This window comes from Cetorhinus maximus, chromosome 6 (genome assembly GCF_964194155.1).
Source record: "Cetorhinus maximus chromosome 6, sCetMax3.hap1.1, whole genome shotgun sequence".
NCBI classification, from domain to species: domain Eukaryota; kingdom Metazoa; phylum Chordata; class Chondrichthyes; order Lamniformes; family Cetorhinidae; genus Cetorhinus; species Cetorhinus maximus.
This window is the reverse complement of record NC_135884.1, coordinates 67,641,533-67,665,988: the sequence shown is the minus strand read 5'-3', so window position 1 is coordinate 67,665,988 and position 24,456 is coordinate 67,641,533. Positions and strand designations below refer to the sequence as shown.

General features: G+C 44.1%; 1 protein-coding gene across 2 annotated transcripts in view; it reads right to left on the bottom strand.

The window, feature by feature from the left end:
* Positions 1-24,456, bottom strand: part of srgap3 (SLIT-ROBO Rho GTPase activating protein 3) — a 286,135-nt gene that overhangs the window by 149,753 nt on the left and 111,926 nt on the right. For both annotated transcript variants that reach the window (XM_078543822.1, XM_078543823.1), the window contains exon 2: positions 15,824-16,019. In XM_078543822.1, the coding sequence (XP_078399948.1) occupies positions 15,824-16,019 (196 nt within the window). The remainder of the gene's footprint in view (positions 1-15,823; positions 16,020-24,456) is intronic.

Genomic DNA, 24,456 nt, shown 5'->3' with positions numbered 1-24,456 from the left:
CAATCTTCAGCTGGAAGTGCTGAGTGGATGATCCATCTCATTCTCCTCCGGAGGTCCCCAGCATCACAGATGCCAGTCTTCAGCCAATTCGATTCACTCCACGTGATATCAAGAAATGGCTGAAGGCACTGGATACTGCAAAGGCTATGGGCCCAGACGATATTCAAGCAATAGTATTGAAGACTTGTGCTCCAGAACTTGCCACGTCCCTAGGCAAGCTGTTCCAGTACAGCTACAACACTGGCATCTACCTGGCTATGTGGAAAATTGCCCAGGTATGTCCTGTACACAAAAAACAGGACAAATCCAACCTGGCCAATTACCGCCCCATCTGTCTACTCTCAATCATCAGTAAAGTAATGGAAGGGGTCACCAACAATGCTATCAAGCGGCACTTACTTAGCAATAACCTGCTCATTGACACCCAGTTTGGGTTCTGCCAGGGCCACTCAGCTTCTGACCTCATTACAGCCTTGGTTCAAACATGGACAAAAGAACTGAACTCCAGAGGTGAGGTGAGGGTGACTCCCTTGACATCAAGGCAACATTTGACCGAGTGTGGCATCAAGGAGCCCTAGCAAAACTGGAGACAATGGGAATCAGGGGGAAAACTCTCCGCTGGTTGGAGTCATACCTAGGACAAAGGAAAATGGTTGTGATTAGCTCCAGGACATCACTGTAGGAGTTCCTCAATGTAGTGTCCTTGGCCCAGCCATCTTCAGCTGCTTCATCAATGACCTTCCTTCATAAGGTCAGAAGTGGGGACGTTCGCTGATCATTGCACAATGTTCGGCACCATTCACAACCCCTCAGATACTGAAGCACTCCATGTCCAAATTCAGCAAGACCTGGACAATATCCAGGCTTGGGCTGGCAAGTGGCAAATAACTTTTGCGCCACACAAATGTCAGGCAATGATCATTTCCAACAAGAGAGAATCCAACCATCGCCCCTTGATGTTCAATGGCATTCCCATCACTGAATCCCCCACTATCAACATCCTGGGGGTTACCATTGACCAAAAACTGAACTGGACTAGCCATATAAATACTGTGGCTACAAGAGCGGGTCAAAGGCTAGGAATTGTGCAACGAGTAACTCACCTCCTGACTCCCAAAGCCTGTCCACCATCTACAAGGCACAAGTCAGGAGAGTGATGTAATACTCCTCACTGGATGAGTGCAGCTCCCTCAACACTCAAGAAGCTTGACACTATCCAGGACAAAGCAGCCCACTTGATTGGCACCACATCCACAAACATTCACTCCCTCCATCACCGATGCACAGTAGCAGCAGTGTGTATCAACTGCAAGATGCACTGCAGGAATTCACCAAGGTTCCTTCAACAGCACCTTCCAAACCCATCACCACTACCATCTCAAGGACAAGGGCAGCAGATGGATGGGAACACCACCAACTGGAAATTCCCCACCAAATCACTCACCATCCTGACTTGGAAATATATCGCTGTTCCTTCACTGTCGCTGGGTCAAAATCCTGGAACTCCCTCCCTAACAGCACTATAGGTGTACCTACACCACATGGACTGCAGTGGGTCAAAAAGGCAGCTCACCACCACCTTCTCAAGGGCAACTAGGGATGGGCAATAAATGCTGGTCCAGCCAGCAAAGCCCACATCCAGTGAGTGAATAAAAAAAAAAATGATCAAGTTGTTTCCTTTCACAATGAACATATATAATGGCACTTATAATTGGTCTCACTTAATTTGATCAATGCAATTTACTGGTGTATATTAGTACAAAATAATGAACATGCTACGCTTCTCATAACCTTATTTGACTTAAGCAAGAGGATACCTAACTATTTCTAGATTCCTAGTTTGTGAAAGGACATGAAATCTCTGTTTTAACTTCTCTTGTTCACAGTCAGAAAGGCAACAATAATGACAGCAATGAAAACAGAAAATGCTGGAAATGCTCAGCAGGTTTGACGGCATCCGTGGGGAGGGAAACAGTCAATCTTTTGGATAGATGATGATCTTCCATCGGCACGTCCTGATGAAGGGTCATCAACCCCGAACAGAAACTCTAGGTAGAATTTTCTCCCCGTCGGGGGGTTGTGTAGGGGCAGGCATGGGCGGGCATGGACCCGGTCGGCGCCCCTGATTGGGTCCGCACCGCCATTTTATGTGGGCGGGCCAATTAAGGCCCGCCCAGTGTGACACGCACCTGGAAGCGCTGAGCACTCCCGGTGTGGGCGGTGGTGGGGGAGTTCCCTGAGTCGGGGCCTGTAGTCTTTCACGCACGCCCAATGTCACCCCGCATCATTTTATGCCTTGGCGAGCGGGCCCTGGCCCCAGCAGGATTCGCCGAGCTGAAGATTCAGCCCTCTGTTTTTGGTGAATGGAATAATGTCCTCATTTCTGGTGCCCCTCTGATGCCAGCTAAGATATAGCACAGGTTAGGGCAAGTCTTGCAAACTGTCATAGTCAGGTTTCGCTGCATGATGAGGTTAATCAAAATGACCTGAAGAAGGAAATTACCAACTCCAAGAAATAGCCCATTTATAAGTCAAAACCTCAAAATTCAATGCATCCCATCCAAGCAGCATCGTAAAGATCAAACGCGGATTGACGCTGAAGACTTCTGTCCAGTCTATAAGTGTGACCCTGAGTTTCCAGTCACCTCCTAGTTTAATTCTCCCTTCCATTGCAATCTCTCTGTCCTCATCCACCAATACTGTTCCTTGGGAAACAACACCTCATCTTTTAATCAGACACTTCACAGCCTTACGGATTCAAAAATTTCAATCATAACCAATGTAGATTAGATTGCACTGTGAGCAGCAAATACTAAGCTGAAGGAAGTATAATCGCTTATACCTGGAAACAGCCAGTCAATAGGAAGGGAGGAAGTAGAAGGGCAGGTTTTGTATCACGTCCTCATTCATGGGATAGGGTGACGTTGGAAGGCGAAGGGTGATGGAGGAGTAGACCAGAGTGCTGAGGAGGGAATGGGCTCTTCAGAGTGTTGAAAGAGGAGGGGAGGGGATATTGTTTGGTGGTGCTATCTGTCTGGAGGTGGTAGAAATAGCAATTAAATGATCCATTGAATACAGAGGCTGGAGTGGAAGGTGAGGGCAAAGAGAATGTAAAGAACATATCTTTTTATTCCTGTTGGACTGCGGATTAAAATTACAATGGCTACAGTTTGAAAGACGTATCTACTGGAACAGTGTGAGGGATATATACAATATTGCTGTCCTGGAACAGAGTGTGCCATGAAAGACAGGATGGTGCCTAGGAGAAGTCTGGTCTAATAGGAAGCAGCCTGGCAACAATGTTTTAATTGGCTCCTGACCAAGTGACCAGAGTTTGTGTGAGAGCAGTGCCACAGAATAGCTCCTAGCCTGAAAGGAAAAAGACCTAAAACCTCTATATCCTATGTGTGTCAGATTCCAGTAATTCTACAATAATAGCTAGCTGGCTTTTTCTCCTCATATCTCTGTAACCTGCTCTCTCTCTGAAAACTCTTGTCAAGAGGAAAAGGGGAAAATCACTGTTAGAGACATTGAAAGGAAAGTGCTCAACCAGTGAACTAAATACTAAAAGTGCTGGAAGAGCACCTCGTGCCATCAACAAAGAACTGAAAGGAATTTGGAAGACATCGATCAAAATCAACCATCGAATCCTGTACTCCAGAATTGGTGCTTTTGAACTGTTTTATCCCACCCTTAAAATCCACGCTTTTGTGTTTCTTATGTGTCTTGTATGTATGTGTATAGGGTTTTAAGAAGGGGTAGAGTTCTTTCTTTTGCCACTGGTTAATGACAGTTTGTTCAATAAACGGTTATTTACTGATTAAGTTTACAAACCTGGTGCTCGTATTCTGTTAACTTAAACTAAACAATTAGGTGGGTTGATCAAACTTTTTCACATTTGTCGTGGCTCGGGGAGTAGTGGGGCTTGACATTGCAGCAGACTATCCCTAGTGAGTTGTGTCGAAGTTTGGGAGTTCGACCGAGATATTTTGGAACAAAAGGCAAGTATGATTTGGGTGTTAATTTAGTAAGTAATAAAAGCTAAAAGGAAACACCAGGTTTGTACTGTCAAAAATGAAATGGCACTGGAAACTGCTAAAGCTTTCCTGCAAGTGGAAGAGATGTCCCTGACAATTTTACAAGGCATCCCAAAGGGCAGGTTAATCAAATTGGCAAGTAAATTAAGAGTAAGATTGCCTGTCAAAGCTAGGAAGGCAGAGATAATTGAAGAGATGGCACAGCGTTTAAAATTGGAAGGAATACCAGGGAAGGAGTTCTCCAATGGGTGGTTCATTGGAATGGGCTCAAATCCAGTTTCAAAAGAAAAAATGAAACTAGAAGCAGCAGAAAAGGAAAGAGCATTTCAAAGGGAGTTAGAAATGGCGAGGTTAGACAGGCAGGGAAGAGAAAAAGAGAGTGACAGAGAATTCCAGCTTACAATGCTGGCAGTTAAAAGAGACACCAGTCGGTGAGGCAGGACTTATTTCTAGATCAGAACCCAGTGGGGAGATGTTTAAATTTGTACAAGCTCTTCCAAGGTTTGAGAAAAGGGATATCAAAGCATTCTTTATTTCATTTGAGAAGATAGATAAACTGATGAACTGGCCAAAGGAAAACAATTTGCCCATGCAGAGCAAATTGACAGGTAGAGCACAGGAAATTTATGCTTCACTGTCAGAGGAGGTTTTTAGGGATTATGGTGTGGTGAAAAAGGCCATCTGAGTGCAATGAGTTGGTCCCTGATGCACACAGACAGAAGTTTCAGAATTTAAGGAAACAGCCTGGGCAAACTTACATTGAATTTGAAAGGGTTAAGCGAAGTAATTTTGACAGGTGGATATGAGCATTAGGAGTTGAAACTACCAAGGAAGTTCTCGGAAAGACCATTCTCTTGGAAGAATTTAAAAGCTCCCTACCTTCTGTAATAAGAACCCATGTGGAAGACCAAAGGGTTGAAACTGCTAGACAGGCAGCAGTAATGGTTGATGATTATGAGCTGATCCATAAAGCTTAATCTTTTTTCCAACACTCCCATAAATTTGAAAAGGATAGAAAGTGGGAGAGTGAAAAGGAAGGCAAGTAGCCAGGGTAAAGAATGGATAGCTGGGAATACCTTGAGATCTCCTCCCCAGATCAGGAAGGAAGGTACTGAGGGTGGAGGTGAAGCTCGAAGGCCTGAGTATTTCCACTGTGATAAAGTGGGACATAATCGTTCAGAATGCTAAAATTGCGAGGGAAGCCCATGGGACTTATCTGAGTTCATAACAGAGAGTCTGAAAAGGGAGCTCAAAAAGAAAATGCCACGGATCAAATTGTAGCTTTAACTACAAATAAGGGTCTGGAGATAACCACTGCTGTGAATGCAGGTGAAGTAAATAAGCTACAAGAGAGATATAAACGGTTTTTGTCTAAAGGAAAGATAACCCCTTTTTCATCAAATGATGCAGCTAAACCCATAACTATATTAAGGGACACAGGAGCCACTCAAACTCTTTGCTGGAGAATGACCTAGTTTTCCCTTCAGAGAGTTCAATGGAAGTTAAGGTATTGGTAAACGGGACAAGTGGAGTGTATATCCCGGTTCCATTGTACAAAGTGCAATTGGAGTGTGATTTGTTGACTGGATCGGTGGTTGTAGGAGTGGTTAAGAAATTACCTGTGGATGGAGTTGATTTACTCCTAGGGAATGACTTGGCAGGAGTGAAGGTTGTAACTTCACCCATAATTACAGAAAGTCCGAGAGAGGCTAAAGAGATGGAGCAGTTACAAGAAAAAGCTCTTGGTATTTTTCCATCATGTGTGGTGACCAGAGCAATGGCTAAACAAAGTCCATCACCAGAGGTCAAAGTAATACCATGAAAAGATGTTAGAGGAGCCAAAACTTTCTTTAAGGATGAGGATAATTCAAAGGAAGTGTTTGGCATGTCTTCATTAATTGAGGCTCAAAAAGCAGATTCAGAATTAAACAAGTTAGCACAGTCAGCTCACACTGAAGGAATTTTGGAGTGCTATTACATTAAAAACAGAGTTCTAATGGAGAAGTGGAGACACTCTCACAGACCTGCGGATGAGGAATAGACAATTGTTCATCAGATAGTGGTACCGCCCAAATATTGTAGGAAGATATTGTGAGTAGCACATGAAATTCCTATGTCAGGACATGTAGGAATATGGAAAACCCAAACATCGATAAACAGGCAGTATACCTGGCCAAGACTTTATTAGCTGAGGCATAGAATATAAGAACAGGAGGTTATGCTGGAACTGTATAAAATGCTGGTTAGGCCACAGCTAGAATATTGCATACAGTTCTGGAATACACATTATAGGAAGGATGTGATTGCACTAGAGAGAGTGCAAAGGAGATTTACCAGGATGTTGCCTGGGCTGGAGAGCTTTAGTTATGAGGAGAGATTGGATAGACTGGGGTTATTTTCCCTGGAGCAGAGGGGATTCAGGGGGGACATAATTGAGGTGTATAAAATTATGAGGGTCATAGATAGGGTAGACAGAAGGAACATTTCCCTTTGGTGGAGGGATCAATAACCAGGAGGCATAGATTTAAGGTAAGGGGCAGGTGGTTTAGAGGGGATGTGAGGAAGAATTTTTTCACCCAGAGGGTGGTAGGAATCTTGAACTCACTGCCTGAAAGTGTGGTAGAGGCAGAAACCCTCATTACATTTATGAAGTATTTGGATGTGCACTTGTGATGCTATGGCATACAAGGCTATATGCCTTGTGCTGGAAAATTGGATTAGAATAAGTAGTTACTTGTTTGACTGGTGCAGACTTGATGGGCTGAAGGGCCTTTTTCTGTGCTGTAGACCTCAATAACTCTATGACTTCATAAGGATGTAGTGCAATTTTGTAAAACGCGTCATACATATCATGTAGTAGGTAAACCTCAACGTGTAATCAAACCAGCACCTTTATTACCCAGACCAGCTTTTGAAGAACCATCCAGTTGGGTATTAGTAGATTGTGCAAGACCATTACCCAAAATGAAAGGAGGACATCAGTAATATCCTTACATTCATGGATATGACAACCCGATTTCTAGAAGCTATTCCTTTAAGGACAATTACAGCTAAGGTGGTAATGGAAAAGTTAACTCAATTTTTCACTTGTTATGACCTACCAATTGAAGTACAATCTGACCAAGGTTCTAACGTCATGTCTAAAATTTTCCAGGACATAATCAGCAATTTGGGTATCAAATAACTAAAGTCTACCACTTATCATCCACAGACACAGGGAGCTTTAGAGAGATACCATCAGACTCTCAAAACCATGATTAAGACCTATTGCCATGAATACCCAAAGGATTGGGACAAAGGATTAGATTTCTTACTATTTGCTACCAGAGATTCTCCCAGTGAATCTACTGGATTTAGTTCATTTGAATTCACCTATAGTCATGAAATAAGAGGTCCATTAAAAATGATTAAGGAAAAGTTCCTAAAGCAGAAAGATGAATCCTCCATGTTGGATTACGTGTCCATGTTTTTGGAAAGACTCAGCAGCATTTAAAGTAGCAAGAGGACATTAAAAAATTTCCCAGCAAAAATGAAAGAATGGGCAGACAAACATGCGACAACAAGAACATTCCAAGCAGGAGATGAAGTATTGGGATTATTGCCTTTGCAAGGTGAACCCCTGAAAGCGAAATTCAGTGGCCCCTACAAGGTAGTTAGGAGAGTTACTAAAGAAATGTATTTGATAGATACTCTTGAGTGTAGGAAGAAGAAATGGTTATGTGACATAAAGATGTTGAAGCAATATCATCACAGAGAGGATGATGGGAAGGAACGAGTGTGCCAGGCGGTAGGAGTAATGGAGGATGACAGAGACAGTAAGAGCAGAAGGAGCAGTAGACAGTGCACAAAGCGAACCTCCTACAGTTCGACTAGCCAATACAAAAATACTGGGACAGTTAGACGCTGTGTTCTCATATTTAGAGGACACGGGAAGATCTAATAAAGTCACTTAGGAAGTTTCAGGGAATTTGTAGGGATACACCTGGATGTACTACATTAGCTAGACACGATGTGAACATAGGAGACTGAGTGGCAATAAAACAATATCCTTATCAGCTAAGCCCAGAGAAACAAGCTCAGGTAGAAACAGAGATCCAATATATGTTGGGAAATCAATTGATTGAGCCTAGCCAAAGCAGCAGGAGTTCACTGGTAGTGCTGGTTCTTAAGCCGGGTGGATCAACTAAATTTTGTATAGACTATCAGAAAATGAATGCAGCAACAAGGACAGATTCGTATCCAATTCCCCGGTTGGAAGATTGCATCGATAGGGTTGGCAGTGCCTCATTTCTTTCTAAAATTGATCTATTGAAGGGGTACTGGCAAGTGCCATTAACATCAAGGGCTAAAGCAATATCCACCTTGGTTACACCAAGTGGGTTGTATCAATGTCTAGTTGTGCTGTTTGGGTTTAAAAACACCCCAGCTACATTCCAGAGACTTACGAATCAAGTTGTAGCTGAAGCACATAACTGTGTGGTTTATTTAGACAATGTCATAATATATGGTAACACATAGGAAGAACATGTAAAGCAATTAGAGAACTTGTTTAAGCAAATGGAGTTGGCTGGCTTAGTCATAAATCTGACCAAAAGCAAATTTGCAAAAGCAAGGGTAACTTACCAAAGTCACATCGTAGGACAAGGGCAAGTGTTGCCAAGAACAGTAAAAGCGAACTCTAATAGAATTCCCTGCTCCTAAAACTAAATGAGAAACCATGAGGTGTTTTGTTGTCCATGTGTCACATAGCTTGTGATAAAACACATTTTGACATGGCGTTTTATCCCTTTTACGGGTGGAGGCATGTAAAGAACATATCTTTTTATTCCTGTTGGGCTGTGGATTAAAATTACAATGGCTGTAGTTTGAAAGACATGTCTACTGGAACAGTGTGAGGGATATATACAATGTTGCTGTCCTGGGACAGAGTGTGCCATGAAAGATAGGATGGTGCCTAGGAGGAGTCTGGTCTAATGAAGAATAGCCTGGCAACAACATTTTAATTGGCTCCTGACCAAGTGACCAGAGTTTGTGTGAGAGCAGTGCAACAGAACAGCTCCTAGCCTGAAAGGAAAAAGACTTAAAACCGCTGTCTCCTGTGTGTGTCAGATTCCAGTAATTCTACAATAATAGCTAGCTGGCTTTTTCTCCTCATATCTCTGTAACCTGCTCTCTCTCTGAAAACTCTTGTCAAGAGGAAAAGGGGAAAATCACTGTTAGAGACATTGAAAGGCAAGTGCTCAACCAGTGAACTAAATACTGAAAGTGCTGGAAGACCACCTCATGCCATCAACAAAGAACTGAAAGGAATTTGGAAGATATCGATCAAAATCAATCATCGAATCCTGTACTCCAGGATTGGTGCTATTGAACTGTTTTATCCCACCCTTAAAATCCATGTTTTTGTGATTCTTATGTGCCTTGTATGTGTGCGTATAGGGATTTAAGAATGGGTAGAGCTTAGATTATAGAGTTATAAATTAGCAGTTCATATTTCTTTCTTTTGCCGCTGGTTAACAACAGTTTGTTCAATAAACGGTTATTTACTTATTAAGTTTACAAACCTGGTGCTCGTATTCTGTTAACCTAAATTAAACAGTTAGGTGGGTTGATCAAACTTTTTCACATTTGTCATGGCTCGGGGGGCAGGGGGCTTGACATTGCAGTGGACTATCCCCAGTGAGTCATGACAGAGAATATTATCAGGATCTGGGAGGGAGGAAAGGGGTGAGAGCAGAAGTACAGTAAACGGGAGGGCCCGCCAACTACAGTGAAGGTAAATGTTTACTGAGGAACTCACTCACACAGATGCGCTTTCTCTCTCCTGCGCACGGCCTCTCTATCTCTCGCACTCTCTCTCTCGCGCACTCTCTCTCTCGCGCATGCACGCTCTCTCTCTATCTCTCTTGTGCACTCTCGCACACAAGCACTCTCGCACGCCAAGGAGAGATATATTTCCTGTCCAGCAGGCAGCGTGGTTGCTCTGCAGGCCACCTCTGACCTGCACAGCTGCATTCAATTAGGCCTCGCCTGAGCTCCCATTGGCTGTGACAGTTTGGCTTGCTGCCCCATCACACACAGGCCATGTGATGATGCAAGCTGCAGAGAGCTAATGTGTTCCAGATGCTGGGTCTAAGTGTATTGAAAAGAGGCAGGCCGAGCTGTAAACTTTGTAAATTAGTGCTGGTCACAATTACAGAGGGCCATCGAAGCAGCTATCATTAGAAAGCTGAAACCAAGACCATTCCCATTCATTATCCTCTTTTCCTGGGTTGTTTCTCTTTCCTCCAAACAGAAGGGCTTTATTTCCAGATCAGTGACCTTCTCTAGGAGGAGTGTGTAACCAAGCATATGCCTATCACATGGATGCGTCAGAGCATTGCACAGCACAGAAGTAAATGAGAAAAAAGAACAGATGTATCTCTGCTTATATGTGTCATGTACATACATTCAATTTTCATTCCTCTTTTGACTGGTGTTAGCTTCTTGCAATATTTACAGGTATAGATGTGTCAGTGGTGTTCATCGGACCCAAACCGGTTGGTGAAGCCGAAACCAAGACAGAGTTTTTCTTTATTGACTTGCTTAGTCTCACAGCTCTCCTGCCACTCAACCCAGTGTCCCAACTGTCATTCTGTTGAAGGGTCATGAGGACTCGAAACGTCAACTCTTTTCTTCTCCGCCGATGCTGCCGGACCTGCTGAGTTTTTCCAGGTAATTCTGTTTTTGTTCCAGTGTCTCAACTGTCACTTATATATATGTGTGCTCAAAGACAATTAATACCCATCACCTGCTGCTCACAATGTGGTCTTCTCTACATTGGGGAGACTAAACACAGACTGGGTAATCACCTTTGTGGAACACCTTCGCTCAGTCCACAAGCATGACTCAGACCTTCCTGTCACTTGCCATTTCAACACACCATCCTGCTCTCGTGGCCACATGTCCATCCTTGGCCTGCTACACTGTTCCAGTGAAGCCCAATGCAAACTGGAGGAACAGCTCCTCATCTTCTGATTAGGCACTTTACATCCTTAGCTGAAAGGCTGATGCCTTCTGTACTCAACATTGAGTTCAGTAACTTCAGACCATGAACTCTCTCCTCCATTTTGATTTTTTCCACCCCCTCTCCCCTCCCAAACCAAATGCCAGTCTGTTTTCTTGTTCTCATGTTTTGCTTTCAGTAAGCGCTGACCATTGTTCTACTGTTAACACATTCTGCTATCTGGCTTTCAGACAACGCTGAATTAGCTATTAACACCTACTTTGGTCATTAATCCTATCATTACCACTGCCTTTGTCTTGTGTCAATGACATCTTTATCATTTAATGTCTCCTGACCTCCAATCTATCCCCGACCCTATTTTGCTCCACCTACTCCACCCACCTCTTAAACAGTATAAAATCCATCACATTTCTCTTCTCTTTAGCTCTGGAGAAGAGTCATACAGACTTGAAATGTTAACTCTGTTTCTCGCTCCACAGATGCTGCCAGACCTGCTAAGGTTTTCCAGTGATTTCTGTTTTTATTTCAGATTTCCAGCATCCGCAGTAGTTTGCCTTTATTAATACCAATCACCTGTTTCTCTTAACCTTAACAATGACATAAACAGAGCTTAACAATGTAATGAACAAGACATTAACAAACAGTGGCTCAGTAAGTAGCAATCTTGTCTCTGAGCCACAAGGTTGTAGGGTTAGGGTTAGTCCAACTCTGAAAACTTGAGTACATGCACTGAGGCTGACACTCCAGTGCAGTACTAAGGGAGTGCTGCCATATTGGAGGTGGTGTCTTTCAGCTAAGGATGAGAAAGATCCCATGGCACTATTTTGAAGAGCAATGGAATTCTCCTAGTCAATATTTATCCTTCAACCAACACCACTAAAACAAATTATCTGTTCATTTATCACATTGCTGTTTATGGGAGCTTGCTGTGTGCAAATTGGTTGTCGTGTTTCCTACATCACAGTAGTGACTAAACTTCATATTGTTTTTAGCGCTTTGAGATGGCCTGAGGGTATGAAAGGTGCTATAGAAATGCAAGTCTTTCTTTCTTTCTGTCTTTGTGTTGCAGGAGTGAGACTCAATCCTGTTTTCTCCCCTTCTGTCCTATCAGCATATGGCACTGGGAGGACTGCTTACTCTCTGGTGCCCACCACCAGAGGGTAAACAGACTATTCAACCACAGCGATCTCACAACAGAGCCAAACCCTAAACTTATCCCATGCCCGAGAGTGTTAGCTTTCCAGCTAATGTTTGAGGGGTGGGGGCGGTGAGGGGTTTCACTTACTGAGTAGAGCTTCCTTCACAGCCCAGGGGTCAGGGTTGGCATTAATTGTCAGTGGAAATATCAGTAACTCGGCTCAAACAGCATAAAGAACTCAAATAAATAAATATTGGACAGTAAACGAGGGTCATTAAGACTACAGAAAGGAATAGAAGGTTATGCCAATATCCTTAGATTATTAGATGAAGAGAGGTGGATGGAGCCTAAGAACTGGCATGGACCAGTTGGGCTGAATGGCCTGTTTCTCAGCTGTACATCCTTACCCGGTCCTCCTGACTCCCCAAAGCCTGTCCACCATCTACAAGGCACAAGTCAGGAGTGTGATGAAATACTCTCCTCTTGCCTGGATGAGTGCAGCTCCAACAACACTAAAGAACCTCGACACCATCCAGGACAAAGCAGCCCACTCAATCAGCACCCCATGCACCACCTTCAACATCCATTCCCTGCACCACTGACACACAGTGGCAGCAGTGTGTGATAAGATGCACTGCAGAAACTCACCAAGGCTCCTTCCAAACCTGTGCCCTCTGCCACCTAGAAGGACAAGGGCAGCAGGTGCATGGGAACACCACCACTTGCATGTTCCCCTCCAAGCCACTCACCACCCTGATTTGGAAATATATCATCATTCCTTCACTATCTCTGGGTCAAAATCTTGGAACTCCCTTCCTAACAGCACTGTGGATGTACCTACACCACATGGACCGCAGCGATTCAAGATGATGTTTCACCGCCACCTTCTCAAGGACAATTAAGGATGGGCAACAAATATTGGCCTAGCCAATGATGTCCACATCCTGCAAACGAATAAAAAAAGTTGCCAGTTTGTAGCATCTTAATTACCCAAATCGGCTCAACGAGTTGGGCCTCTATACTTCAAAGAAGTAATGACCCTGGGGCACATATTCTGGGTGATTCTCAAAGCCGCCACTATAAACAGTGTGTAGCTTGGTGCATTAGGGGGGCAAGTGTTTAATGCAGCAGAGGGAGAGGGGATAGTGGGTCAGAAATTTACAGTCTGCAAGACTCGAAACGGGATTGTCTAGTCTTCATACTTTGGTCAGACTGACAGGAGATGAATTCCCTATAGTGAGATTCTTATTCCCAATAAGATGGGGCGGTTAGACTCAATGGCCTGTTTCTGTGCTATAAGGACTATGTAATAGTTAGCACAAGAGAATGATGTTTGTGGTCCATCTCCCCAAACTTACAAACCTAAAAGTGATAGGATCGGAACTGAGAAATTGTTAACAGTATGTTAATTATATTGTTAAGATACACAGGTGAAGGGGATTGTTTAATAAAGTACTTTGAGCACAAATAGAGAGAGACTGCCTTCCACAACCACTGTACACGTGGGGCTGGAGTGCTTCATGAGCCCTCAAAATTACCTTTTAATTTAATTTGGTTAAGGATCCTTTAATTTTTTCTTTAGTTGCAGTACCCATTGGAGGCTATCAATTGGTTTAATTGGCTTTTTTTTCCAACTGTTTAATTTGTTCATTTGTTACATTTGTGTCGCTGGTACTCTTGAGAGACTGCCTTCCGCGACAGGTGGGTACTGCGAAGGGCTGGAGTGTTTCATCAGCCCCCAATATGACATTTTAATTTAGTTAATTTAAAATTCAGTGTTTTTATTACAGTGTCTTTAAGGGTCTATTTGGCTAGTTTAATTGGGTAATTTGATCATTGTTAAGTCTTTTATTTTACTGGTGTACTCAAAAGAGTATAAACAGGGATGGGCCCCCAAAACAGCATTTTAATTTAATTAGATAAGTTTCCTTTGGAACAAAAATAGCTGGAAAAACTCAGCAGGTCTGACAGCATCTGTGGAGAGGAATACAGTTAACGTTTTGAGTCCGGATGACTCTTCGTCAGAAAAAAGGAAAAATAGAAATGAGGTGAAATATAAGCTGGTTGAGGGGGGTGGGACAGGTAGAGCTGGGTAGAGGGCCAGTGATAGTTGGAGGAAAAGAAGAGATTGCCGAAGATGTTATAGACAAAAGGACAAAGAGGTGTTGACGGTGGTGATATTAGCTAAGGAATGTGCTAATGGGGACATTAAGGGTAGAAAGTAGGACAAGCAAGTGACAGATGGCCCTAGTGGGGGTGGGGTGGGGTGGGGGGAAGGGATCAAAATGGGCTAAAAGGTAGAGATAAAACAATGGATAGAAATAAATTAAAAAATAATAGAAATAGGTGGGAAAAGAAAAATACATTTAAAAAATATATTGAAAAAATTATTAATTATTGGAAAAAGGGGATCGCAAAGTTTCCTTTGGAGTTTTGTTTCTGTTACAGTGCCCCTTTAAAGGGCTGTCAATTTATGAATTTGATTAATTAGTCTATATTTCATGGGTATACTCAAAAGTGTGTAAAGAGAGACTACTGGGACACTGGGGTGATAGACAGGAGGTAGACATATATAATGCTGCATTCAGTAAATAAAGAAACTATCAAGAAAAGAATTTGTGTCTAGTTTCACTCTTCACCATCTGGCTTGAGATCCATTTATCAGAAATGACCAAGGTACCATTCTCCTTCTGGGATAGGGACCAGCACTTAGCAATGGAGATGCACAAACAGCTCTCTCCTCTGATCCAAGCTGAACAACTGCCACTGTAAGAACCCTCTGCAGTGTTCCCAGTGCTCTCTATGGCAACATTAATTAATCATAAGCTCGAGGGGCTCAGGGAAGGTCCATACTTGGATTTCCACTGAGGCAATATCTGAGAATGATCTGTTTTACTCTGTATCACAGGTATTAAGTGAGCCTGGCTTGGATACAGTTTCCTTAAAGACTTCAGGCATGTTTGGGCTGGAGATGAGTCACTTCCTTCCCCTACCACAAGTGCCAGCTTCAGGTCAAGTACAACACATGCTAAATGTAGAATAAAGCTCCCATACAGCACTCATGGCTCAGGTACATCCATATGCTCGATGGAACGTTGCCTCCATTGCATAACCAGTTCAGATAAGCACATCTAAAAGCTCCTCTCTGACAGTTCCATTTCTCACACTAACTGTTGTGTGGTCACTTCACAATGTTTTCAATTTCAGCAGTTTTGCCTCCAGTTTAAATTGATAAAATGCTGGAATTCAATCGAACTGGTTCTGTTCAAAAGATTTATATAGAATCATGGATGCCTGGGAGTCAGTAATAAATGTCTTTTCTCTGATTCCTCAAACTTCAAATCCCCTGTTCTACTCACTCTCCCTCCTCATTATGCTGAAGGCAAAACTCTTTAGTATCATTCTAGAAACTCATTCTTTCCAGGACCTCCATCGGTCTTGCCTAGAATCTCCTTTAAAAACCTACGCTTGGTGTCCATAGCTCGTTGCTTTGCTTTGCCATCTTCACCCCACTATGTCCCCAGTCTTGGTGCTGCCCTGAGCCTCAGCCCTTCTCTAAGGCTTCCTCGAACATCGAAGAAACAAAGTAACACAGAGTTGGAGCAGAGCGTGTGTGAAGGCCGAATTTCACCAGCCACGTACCTGAACTGCTGGTGCTCCTTGGAGCTGCGAATCTTCGCTGCAAACCTTTCTGCCAGTTTATCCAGGCTCCGGGAGTACTCCACCTCAATCTCCGCCTTTCTGCGGAAGAATTCCTGCAGATCCTGAAGGAGCTGGAGACGGGATTCTGACTGCTGCTCCAGACATTTCAGCTGCTCCGTCAACTGTGCTCGGATTTCTGTCAGGAAGAAAATTACCCATTAAGACAGAAAAATATAAGGACTTGCATTCAAATAGCTCTTTTCATAACTTCAGGATGCCCCAAAATACTTCATAGCCAAAAAAATTACTTTTCAAGTGCAGGATATGCAACAGCCAATTTGCACACAGAAAGCTCCCATGAAGTGCAATGTGATAATGACCAAGTTATCAGATTTTAGGTGTTGATTAAGGGATAAATATTGGTCAAGACACCCAGGAGAACTTCTCTGCTCTTTTTCAAAACAGTGCAATGGGATTTTTACATCCACCTGAGAGAGAAGACAAGGCTCTGGTTTAATGTCTCCACTGAAAGACAACACCTCCAACAGTGCAGCACTCCCTCAGTACTCCACTGTCAGCCTGGATTATGTGCTGAAGTCTCTGTGGTGGAACTTCAACCCAGGAACTTCTGACTCAGAGGTGAGATTGCTCTCACTGAACCGCAGTCTATATCGGATTCAGAGAGTCATTCAGCTGAATGAAACCTTAACCAAAACCCATTTCTGGTGAAAACATGTGCTCATCTTTGTTTTTAAATTTACCCTTTTCCTCCCTTCTGCTCCTGAAGGTGGTGAGTTTAGTCAAATTCCAGTTCCACAGCTGCCAGCATCCCACCGGCACGTCAGCCAAATGCCTGTCCTTCATGAGTAAACCTCGGCAGTGAGGGTCTGCAGGCTATTCGACTGTGGAATGATCACAGCCCAACCCTATCATGTCTTCCCCTGATGCCCCGTGTGCTCACTTGCCAGCAGTGCCCCTGGATAGTCAGCGGGAATACCAAACCTGGATGATTTTCCCTTCCTTGGCCGTAGGATGCCGAGGCGAAAGTGTAGTGACCCTACTGTCATCACACCAATACCAGCCACGGATCAACTCGAGCCCTTCAGTCCTGTGTGGCTGAGTGCAACTGAACTGTCAGGAGCAATATCGGTCTGCTTTGTGAAATCACAAACAAATATGAAGAGAAGGAATAAATTTGAAGGAAAACAGACACAACACTCTGGTGCATCATGGTCTTCCCTTAGAGATGCTGCAATCCAAGGCCCGTCGCCATGACAACGCCACCTCCTTGTCACATTGCTTTGCCACGTTAGTGGGCGGTATTCCGGAGGTGGGAATGGAAACTGGAATTAATTAAGCAGGGAAACTGAGGGCTGGGGAGAGCAAACAGCCGTTGATTGGAACTCTTTACTGACGTAGTGCGAACAGATGCTGTCTGACTCCTGTTCTCTCCCTGCGTTCAGTGCAGAGTCAGGCAACATCAGAGGTCTCCGAGCAGAGGTGATCTGGCTCAGAATGTAGGTCACACCGTGACTGCAGTGAATTCAAGATTGGAGTTGGGGGTGCAGGGCGGGGCGGTGCGGTGAAATCTTTTGAAATAAATCCAAGCCAATGTCTGAAAGAGAGACATTGGTAGCTGACTCATGGAATCAGTGCAGACCATTGCAGAATCAAAGGCCTACAAAAACTGGTTGACAGCACCTGCATTTTGCAGTTTTAAAATGGGCACCAAATTGGTCAATTTGGCAGCTGGAATCTGTGGGACCATGCCACACTGGAAATTAGCTGAGCAATTACTTGGATTCTGTGTAAATTGTATTTAGCACCAGGCATTGAGAGAGCCGGGGAGCATTGACTGTTCTGAGGTGGATCCTTCTACCTTGGACTCTAGGCGTGGGACTTGGTTCTTAGACAGACTGTAGACATACTCTGGTATCTGCTTAACACTTGTTTATTAGTACTACATCTAAACAAGTTACAGTGTAGAATCGTAGCTCCCAAGCATGCTTCCAACTCCTCTCTCTCTATATATGCTGACATTAGTCAGTCATGTTTTAGACTCTCTCTCTATATATATATATGAGGTCAAAAAGACATGAAAAGAAATCCAAAACTGTATATATCAAAACTTCATTTGTTTTTGCCATTTTAAAATAGACATTTGCTGAGCCACAAAATGGCTCCTACAGGTCACATGACTCAAGATTGACCATCTGTTCTGGAAAGTTCCAACAGAGACTATAAGAACAAAAAAGAGTTTCACTCCCAGCTTTGTGGAATCTCACACCTAATTGTAAGGACATTATATTCAGGAAAACAGGGGACTCTCAGATCGAAACTTATTTGCCTACAGAGTTGTTAACAGACCCATCTCACACCTGGGACTGTCCAGATCCATTTCAAAAGGGGATCATTGAGGAGACAATGGATGTCATTTGCATCTTGATAAGCTTCCCAACACAAGGACCTCAATATAGATGGTAACTCTTTCAAAAGCTAATGGCTGGGACATTATCAGTCCTGAAACCAAAGCCAGTCCAGGACAATAGATAAATATCGCTTTTGACAGCATTGTGGAGAAAGGTCACATGATTAGAGTGACCATTTTGAAATCTCTATATTCCTTTGAGAACTGAAAAACCCTCAGACTGCTGCTTTAACACCAACCAGAAAGAACTCCAGCAGCTCCCAGCTGAGTGAACAACCGGCCATCGTATCTCAATTCCTTGAAGCCTGTTTGATTTTAAAACTCTCTGATCATTGTCTGCCATAACGCGGGTTTGCTGCAAGTTATTAGTAATTTGGATCACACAAACCGAGGGATTAGGGAAACATGCCACAGCATACTTTAAAAATAATTCAAAAACACCCACTGCTTACGGACAGACAGGGAGAGGATGAAGAAGTTCAGTTTCTCTCTCTCTCTCTCCTGTCCATAGCAATTAGCATATCCCATCTGTTAACCCTTTATACTACAATGACACAAACAGCAAAGAATATTGTGAATAAATTGATGCTCATCAAGGTGCAAACTGTGCTCGCTTTTCAATCTGCCACCTATCTCCAGAATAGCTAATGGACATGAGCTGGTACGATGGTCCAATGCTCAGCTGATCCCTCTTTATAGCAGTGGCTACTGGTTATGTGCAACCCAGCGCTCGAGAGGCCAGCCAACACTCACCATCTGATTCACACATTAAAAGAGGCACTTTGTAATGAGGAAATGAGACAGTGGGCAATTCTCTATTTCTCTGTTCATCCATTATCTCCAGTTGTCCAAGGGTCTATCCCTTGGCTGCCTCCTATGTCTCACCTACATGCTGTCTCTCAGCGACACCACCTGAAAAGAGTGTTAATTTCCACACATATACTGAAGACAGCCAGCTCTGCCTCACCACCACCTCTCTCAACTCCCCCACTGTCTGCAAATTATCTGACATCCAGTACTGGATCAGCAGAAATTCCCTCCAACCAAATACTAGGAAGACTGAAGCTATTGTTTTCAGTTTCCATCACAAACTCCATTTCCCAGTCACCAAATCCCTAGCAACTGTCTCCAAGGCTGAAACAGACTGTTTGCATCCTTTGTGTCATATTTGAACCACAAAATTACCTTCTGACCACATACTCATGCCATCACTAAGAGCACCCATTTCCACCTCCATAACATTGCTTGACTTTGCCCTGTCTCAGCTCATCTGTGGCTGAATCCCTCTTCCATGTTTCTGTTATCTCTAGACTTGACTATGCACCACACTCCTGACTGGCTTCCTGGGTTCTACTCTCCTTAAACTTAGTCACCCAAACCTCTGCTGCCCGTGTCCTAACTTGCACCTTCCACTCATCACCCAGACCTACATTGACTCCCAGCCAAGCAATGCCAGGATTTTAACATTTTTATCCTTGTTTTCAAATCTCTCTCTGGCCTCAGCCCCTCCCTATCTCTGTAATCACCTCCAGCTCCACAATCCTCCGAGGTCTCTGTACTCATCTAACTCTGGCCTCCACCATCTCAGATTTTAATTGCTCACCATCGGTGGCTGTGCCTTCAGTTGCCTGGGCCCCAAGCTCTGGAATTCACTCCCTACACCCCTCCACCTCTCTTTCCTCCTTTAAGACTTTCCTTAAAACCGACCTCTTTGACTGAGATTTCTGTCATCAGCCCCAGTATCTCCTAAGGTGACTCGCTGTCATATTGTTTGATAATGCTCTTGGGAAGCACCTGGGGATGGTTTACTGCATGAAAAGGTGCTATATAAATGCAAGTTGTTGTTGTTTATCCCTTGTAAACATCGAATGCTGGTGAGGGGCGGGAGGGGGGTGGTGGTCATTCTTACAATGATACATGTGTGAGTGAACCACGCATTGTTGCATGTGGTGTCCCACTCAGCACTGTTGCATGCAAGAAGCCTTCCTGCACTGCTGCAAGTGAAGGTTCCTTTGCTGCCTCCAAAACCACACAGTCTCAGATATCTCATCCTGTACACACCGCATAACTCACTCAGTTGGCCACATTCATGCCTAGGCCCATTAGCAGGATAACTATTGCGATCAGCACTGGTGATAGATCCAGACAACAGACATTAAAAGTTCATGTGCAGGGATATGGATTCTAACTCAGTTGTGGAGACCTGATACCTTAACAGCAGAGAGCTCTCTGCAGAGGGAAGACCTCTGCAGCCAACAGCCTAATGCGGAATTGTTAGCTGTGCAGATTGTTAGCCCCGGCATTATCTGCAGCAGGAAATGCAGCCAATATCTAACAGCCGGCTTCATCGTCGCATTGATTCAGAAGCGCAGGCAGCCACTATGCCAGCTGATAAATGCGCCCAAATTGTGTCAGAGGCACCAGTTCCTCCTGGAAATACACTAATGTTCAGGATGCCAGCTGTCTCCATTTACCTTGTGTTGCCTGTTGAGACAAGCAAGGAGTGGAGAAAGGGACTGCAATGTGAGAAAGGATGGATGATGAATATCCGATTCACTCGTGCACATGTTTACATCTGAGCAGTTACTCCAGTTATCTACTTGATGATTTTTGACGTTCATTTTCACGGTTTTTTCTCTCAAGTTTCTGCGCAAGGTAGTGGTTCAGGCTGTGATTCCTTCCTCCCTCCCGGTCAGATACCCTGCTGGTATTTACTGTCCTGGGACTGAGGGCACTGGTGACAGTGGAACCAACCGCGTCATACGTTAAGAAGAGCAGGGGAAAAAATGGAAGGGAAACTATGTGAACAAAATCCAGGGGAGGCAGCCCATCTAGCGCATCCTTCAGTGTCAGCGCTTTCACCTCAGGAGTCAGGAGGCTGGGGGTTCAAGTCCCATTCCAGAGATTTGAGCACAGAATCCTGGTTGGCACTCCAGTGCGTTACTGAGGGAGTGCTGCATTGCTTGAGGTGCCACCTTTCAGGTGAGACACCAAACTGTGACCCCGTCTCAGGTGGAGGTGTGGTGCTACTTCAAAGAAGTACAGGGGAGTTCTCCCTGGTCAAGATATCTCTCTCAACCAACACCACAATAATAGATTATCCAGTCATTATAACTTCGCTGTTTGTGGGAGTCTGCTGTGCATAAATTGGCTGCCATGTTTCATTACAACAGTGACTAGACTGGAAAAATTATTCCCTTGTCTTTAGGGCATTGTGAAAGGTGTTATCTAAATGGACTTTCCTCCTTTACATCACATCAAAAAACTGCACATTGAATGAATCCAAAACTTTTACCTCCATTGTCCTAACCCTGAGTGCCAAACTAATTAACAACGTGTCTGTCTGCTTCCTGACATCAGGTCACTAATTTGCACCTCCTAGGGCAGAATTTTGTGGAGGCCACAGTGATCTCAGCTACTGGCTGGACAACCAGCGGGACCCCACATCGCCTCTTTTCAAGAAAGCCCGTGGCATTACGTACTACTCAGGTACTTAACAGGCCTGAGGTGAGGCTTCCCCTGGGATCAAGAGCCCCGGGCGGTGGGGGGGGGGGGCGTTGCAAGCCCTGCCCATTAAGAGCTGTCAGCCAATCAGAGGCTCACAGTTCTTCTGTACTCAGCAGCACCACCAGGGAGGTGGTGGCTGTTGCAGGTACAACACCAACCCAAGGCCTCAGATTGAGGAGGGATCCAGGGATGGAGAAGTGATGGGGGGGGGAGTCGGCTCTCAATGGTCCCTCATTCCCAATGCAATAATTGCCCACTTAAGGGCTCAATTGACAATAGGGTGGGGAGGCTGTCCAAAGGGTAGAGCTGGGAATGTGTTGGGGTCCACACCCACCACCCTCCTGCTTTATTAGATGCCCCCTCGACCCCAGTAGGGTTGGGGCTGGATGGGGGTTGGTGGTGGGTGGGGGATGGGGACACAGGATTCTGCCTCAGTCCCTTTTTCTTAATCTTGGATTAACTTGAGTCCTTGTCAATTACCAACAGTAAAGACATTTCAAACGTATTTCATTGGCTGTGAAGTGCTTTGGAACATCGAGGTTGTGGAAGGTGCTATATAAATGCAAGTCTTTCTTTGGTCTGGAAAAACTGAAGGATAGCAGGAAAACCAAACTGAACCAGACTGTGCCGATCCAGCTCAGTGTTCAGGATATGCAGCCTCTAAATGGGCTGGAAACGAGAAAGCTAACACTGTAACCCACAATACTGTGTCAGCCACAATGCCTGCCTCGTAACAAACTGATTGGGTTCAACTCAATCCTGTCTTTCATTCCCAGCATTCCAACTCAAAATACAAAAGTCTTTGTGATTGCAAGTTTGAACCCTGCAGGCATCCATAGCCCATGACCCAAGGTTGCGGATCTCTGTCCCATGTCACAAAATGCTTAGAAAGTACAGGAGCAAAATTAAAAAGGAAGCTGGGATAGCAAAGAGAGGGCATGAAAAATATTGGCAAGTAAAACCAAGGAAAATCCAAAGATGTTTCATAAATACATTAAGAACAAGAAGATAATTGATGAAAGCCTAGGGCCAATTGGAGACTAAAGTGTGTGGAGGTGAATGATGTGGGCGTGGTTCTTAATGAGTACTTTTCACCTGTTTTCACAAAACAGAGGGACAAAGCAGACACTGTAGTTATGGAGGAGGAGTGTGAAATATTGGATAGGATAAACAGTGAGGGAGTAAATATTAAGGTGTTTAAGCATCTTTGAAAGTAATAAATCGCCAGACTCGATGAATTATATCCCAAGCTGAAAGGGAAGCAAGGGATGAAATAATGGAAGCCCTGACCATCATTTTCCAATCCTCACTGGCTACAGGCGTGGCTCTGGAGGTCCGGAAGATACTGTTGTTTAAAAAGGAAGAATGGAATTGCCCACTAATTACAGATCAATTTGCCTGACCTCAGTGGTGGGAAAATAATCGGAAAATAAATTATAGAGAGGTACAGATGAAACAAAGAGAGTCTGTATGTATTTGTTAAGGAAAGGTCTTGTTTGACTAACTTGATTGAATTTATGAGGAATTAACGAGGAGGGATGATGAGGGTAAAGTGTTTAATGTAGTCTACATGGATTTTAGCAAGGCTTTAGACAAGGTTCCACATGGCAGACTGGTTGGTAATTTGAAAGTTCATGGGATCCAACAGAAAGTGGAGAGTTGGATCCAAAATCAGCTCAGTGACAGGAAGCCAAGGGTAATGGTCAAGGAGTGTTTTTGTGACTAGAAAGCTGTTCCCAGTGGGGTTCTGCAGGGCTCAGTCCCTTCTGCTGAGTCTCTTCCTGTTTGTGGTATATATCAAATGATTTAGACTTTAATGTAGTGGGCATGATTAAGAAGTTTGCAGGTGATACTTGTCATACAGTCCCCCCATGCCAAAGTGTCCCTTAATTTCCACACCCAGCCCCGCAAGTTGGTCACCCTGGGTGCTGCGCAGATTCACCAGAATTATACCAAAGGTCAAAGGGTTAAATTATGAGGGCAGGTTGTATAGACTAGGCTTGTATTCCCTTGAGTATCAAATTTAAAGGCTGACCTCTTGAGGTGTTTGAGATGATAAAGGGTTTCTATAGGGTGGATGTGGTGAGAACATTTCCTCTGGTGGAGAACAAGGGGGCACAATCTTAAAATTGGTGCTAGGTGGTCCAGGGGTTAAGCAAAGAAACATTTTTCACACCAAGAGTGGTGGCAATCTCTCCCCCAGAAGGCTGTGGATGTTGGGACAATTGAAATTATTGAGATAGACTGTTTTTTTTTTTAATTACAGATATTATGGGATATGGAGTAAAAGCAGGGAGGTGGAGAAGTAGATGAGCCAGTCTCTAATTGAATGGTGTAAGAGGCTGGAGCGGTTGATTGGCCTACTCCTGTTCTGACTGCAGAGCTGCAGTACAATGGGTAAATGTTCAGAGACCAGGAATGTCAGACAGTAGGTGAAAGACGAGTCATTCCTGGCTGCTTCCGGGTAGCTTTTGTGGTTGGTGTCGTGTGTCTCAATCTCTGATCTCTTTGTGACTGATCTTATTTGCTGGTGGCAGACAGACCGATTGCAAACCTGTCACAACCATACACCCTCGAAAGTTCAGTTTTCAAGCCAAGCAGATCTGGAAGGCTTGTGGTTTTGCAGCCCCTGTGCTAAGTGGTGTTAACTGATCTAAGTCTGGGATCTGTCAGTGATTCGCAATGAACCTCAACACTC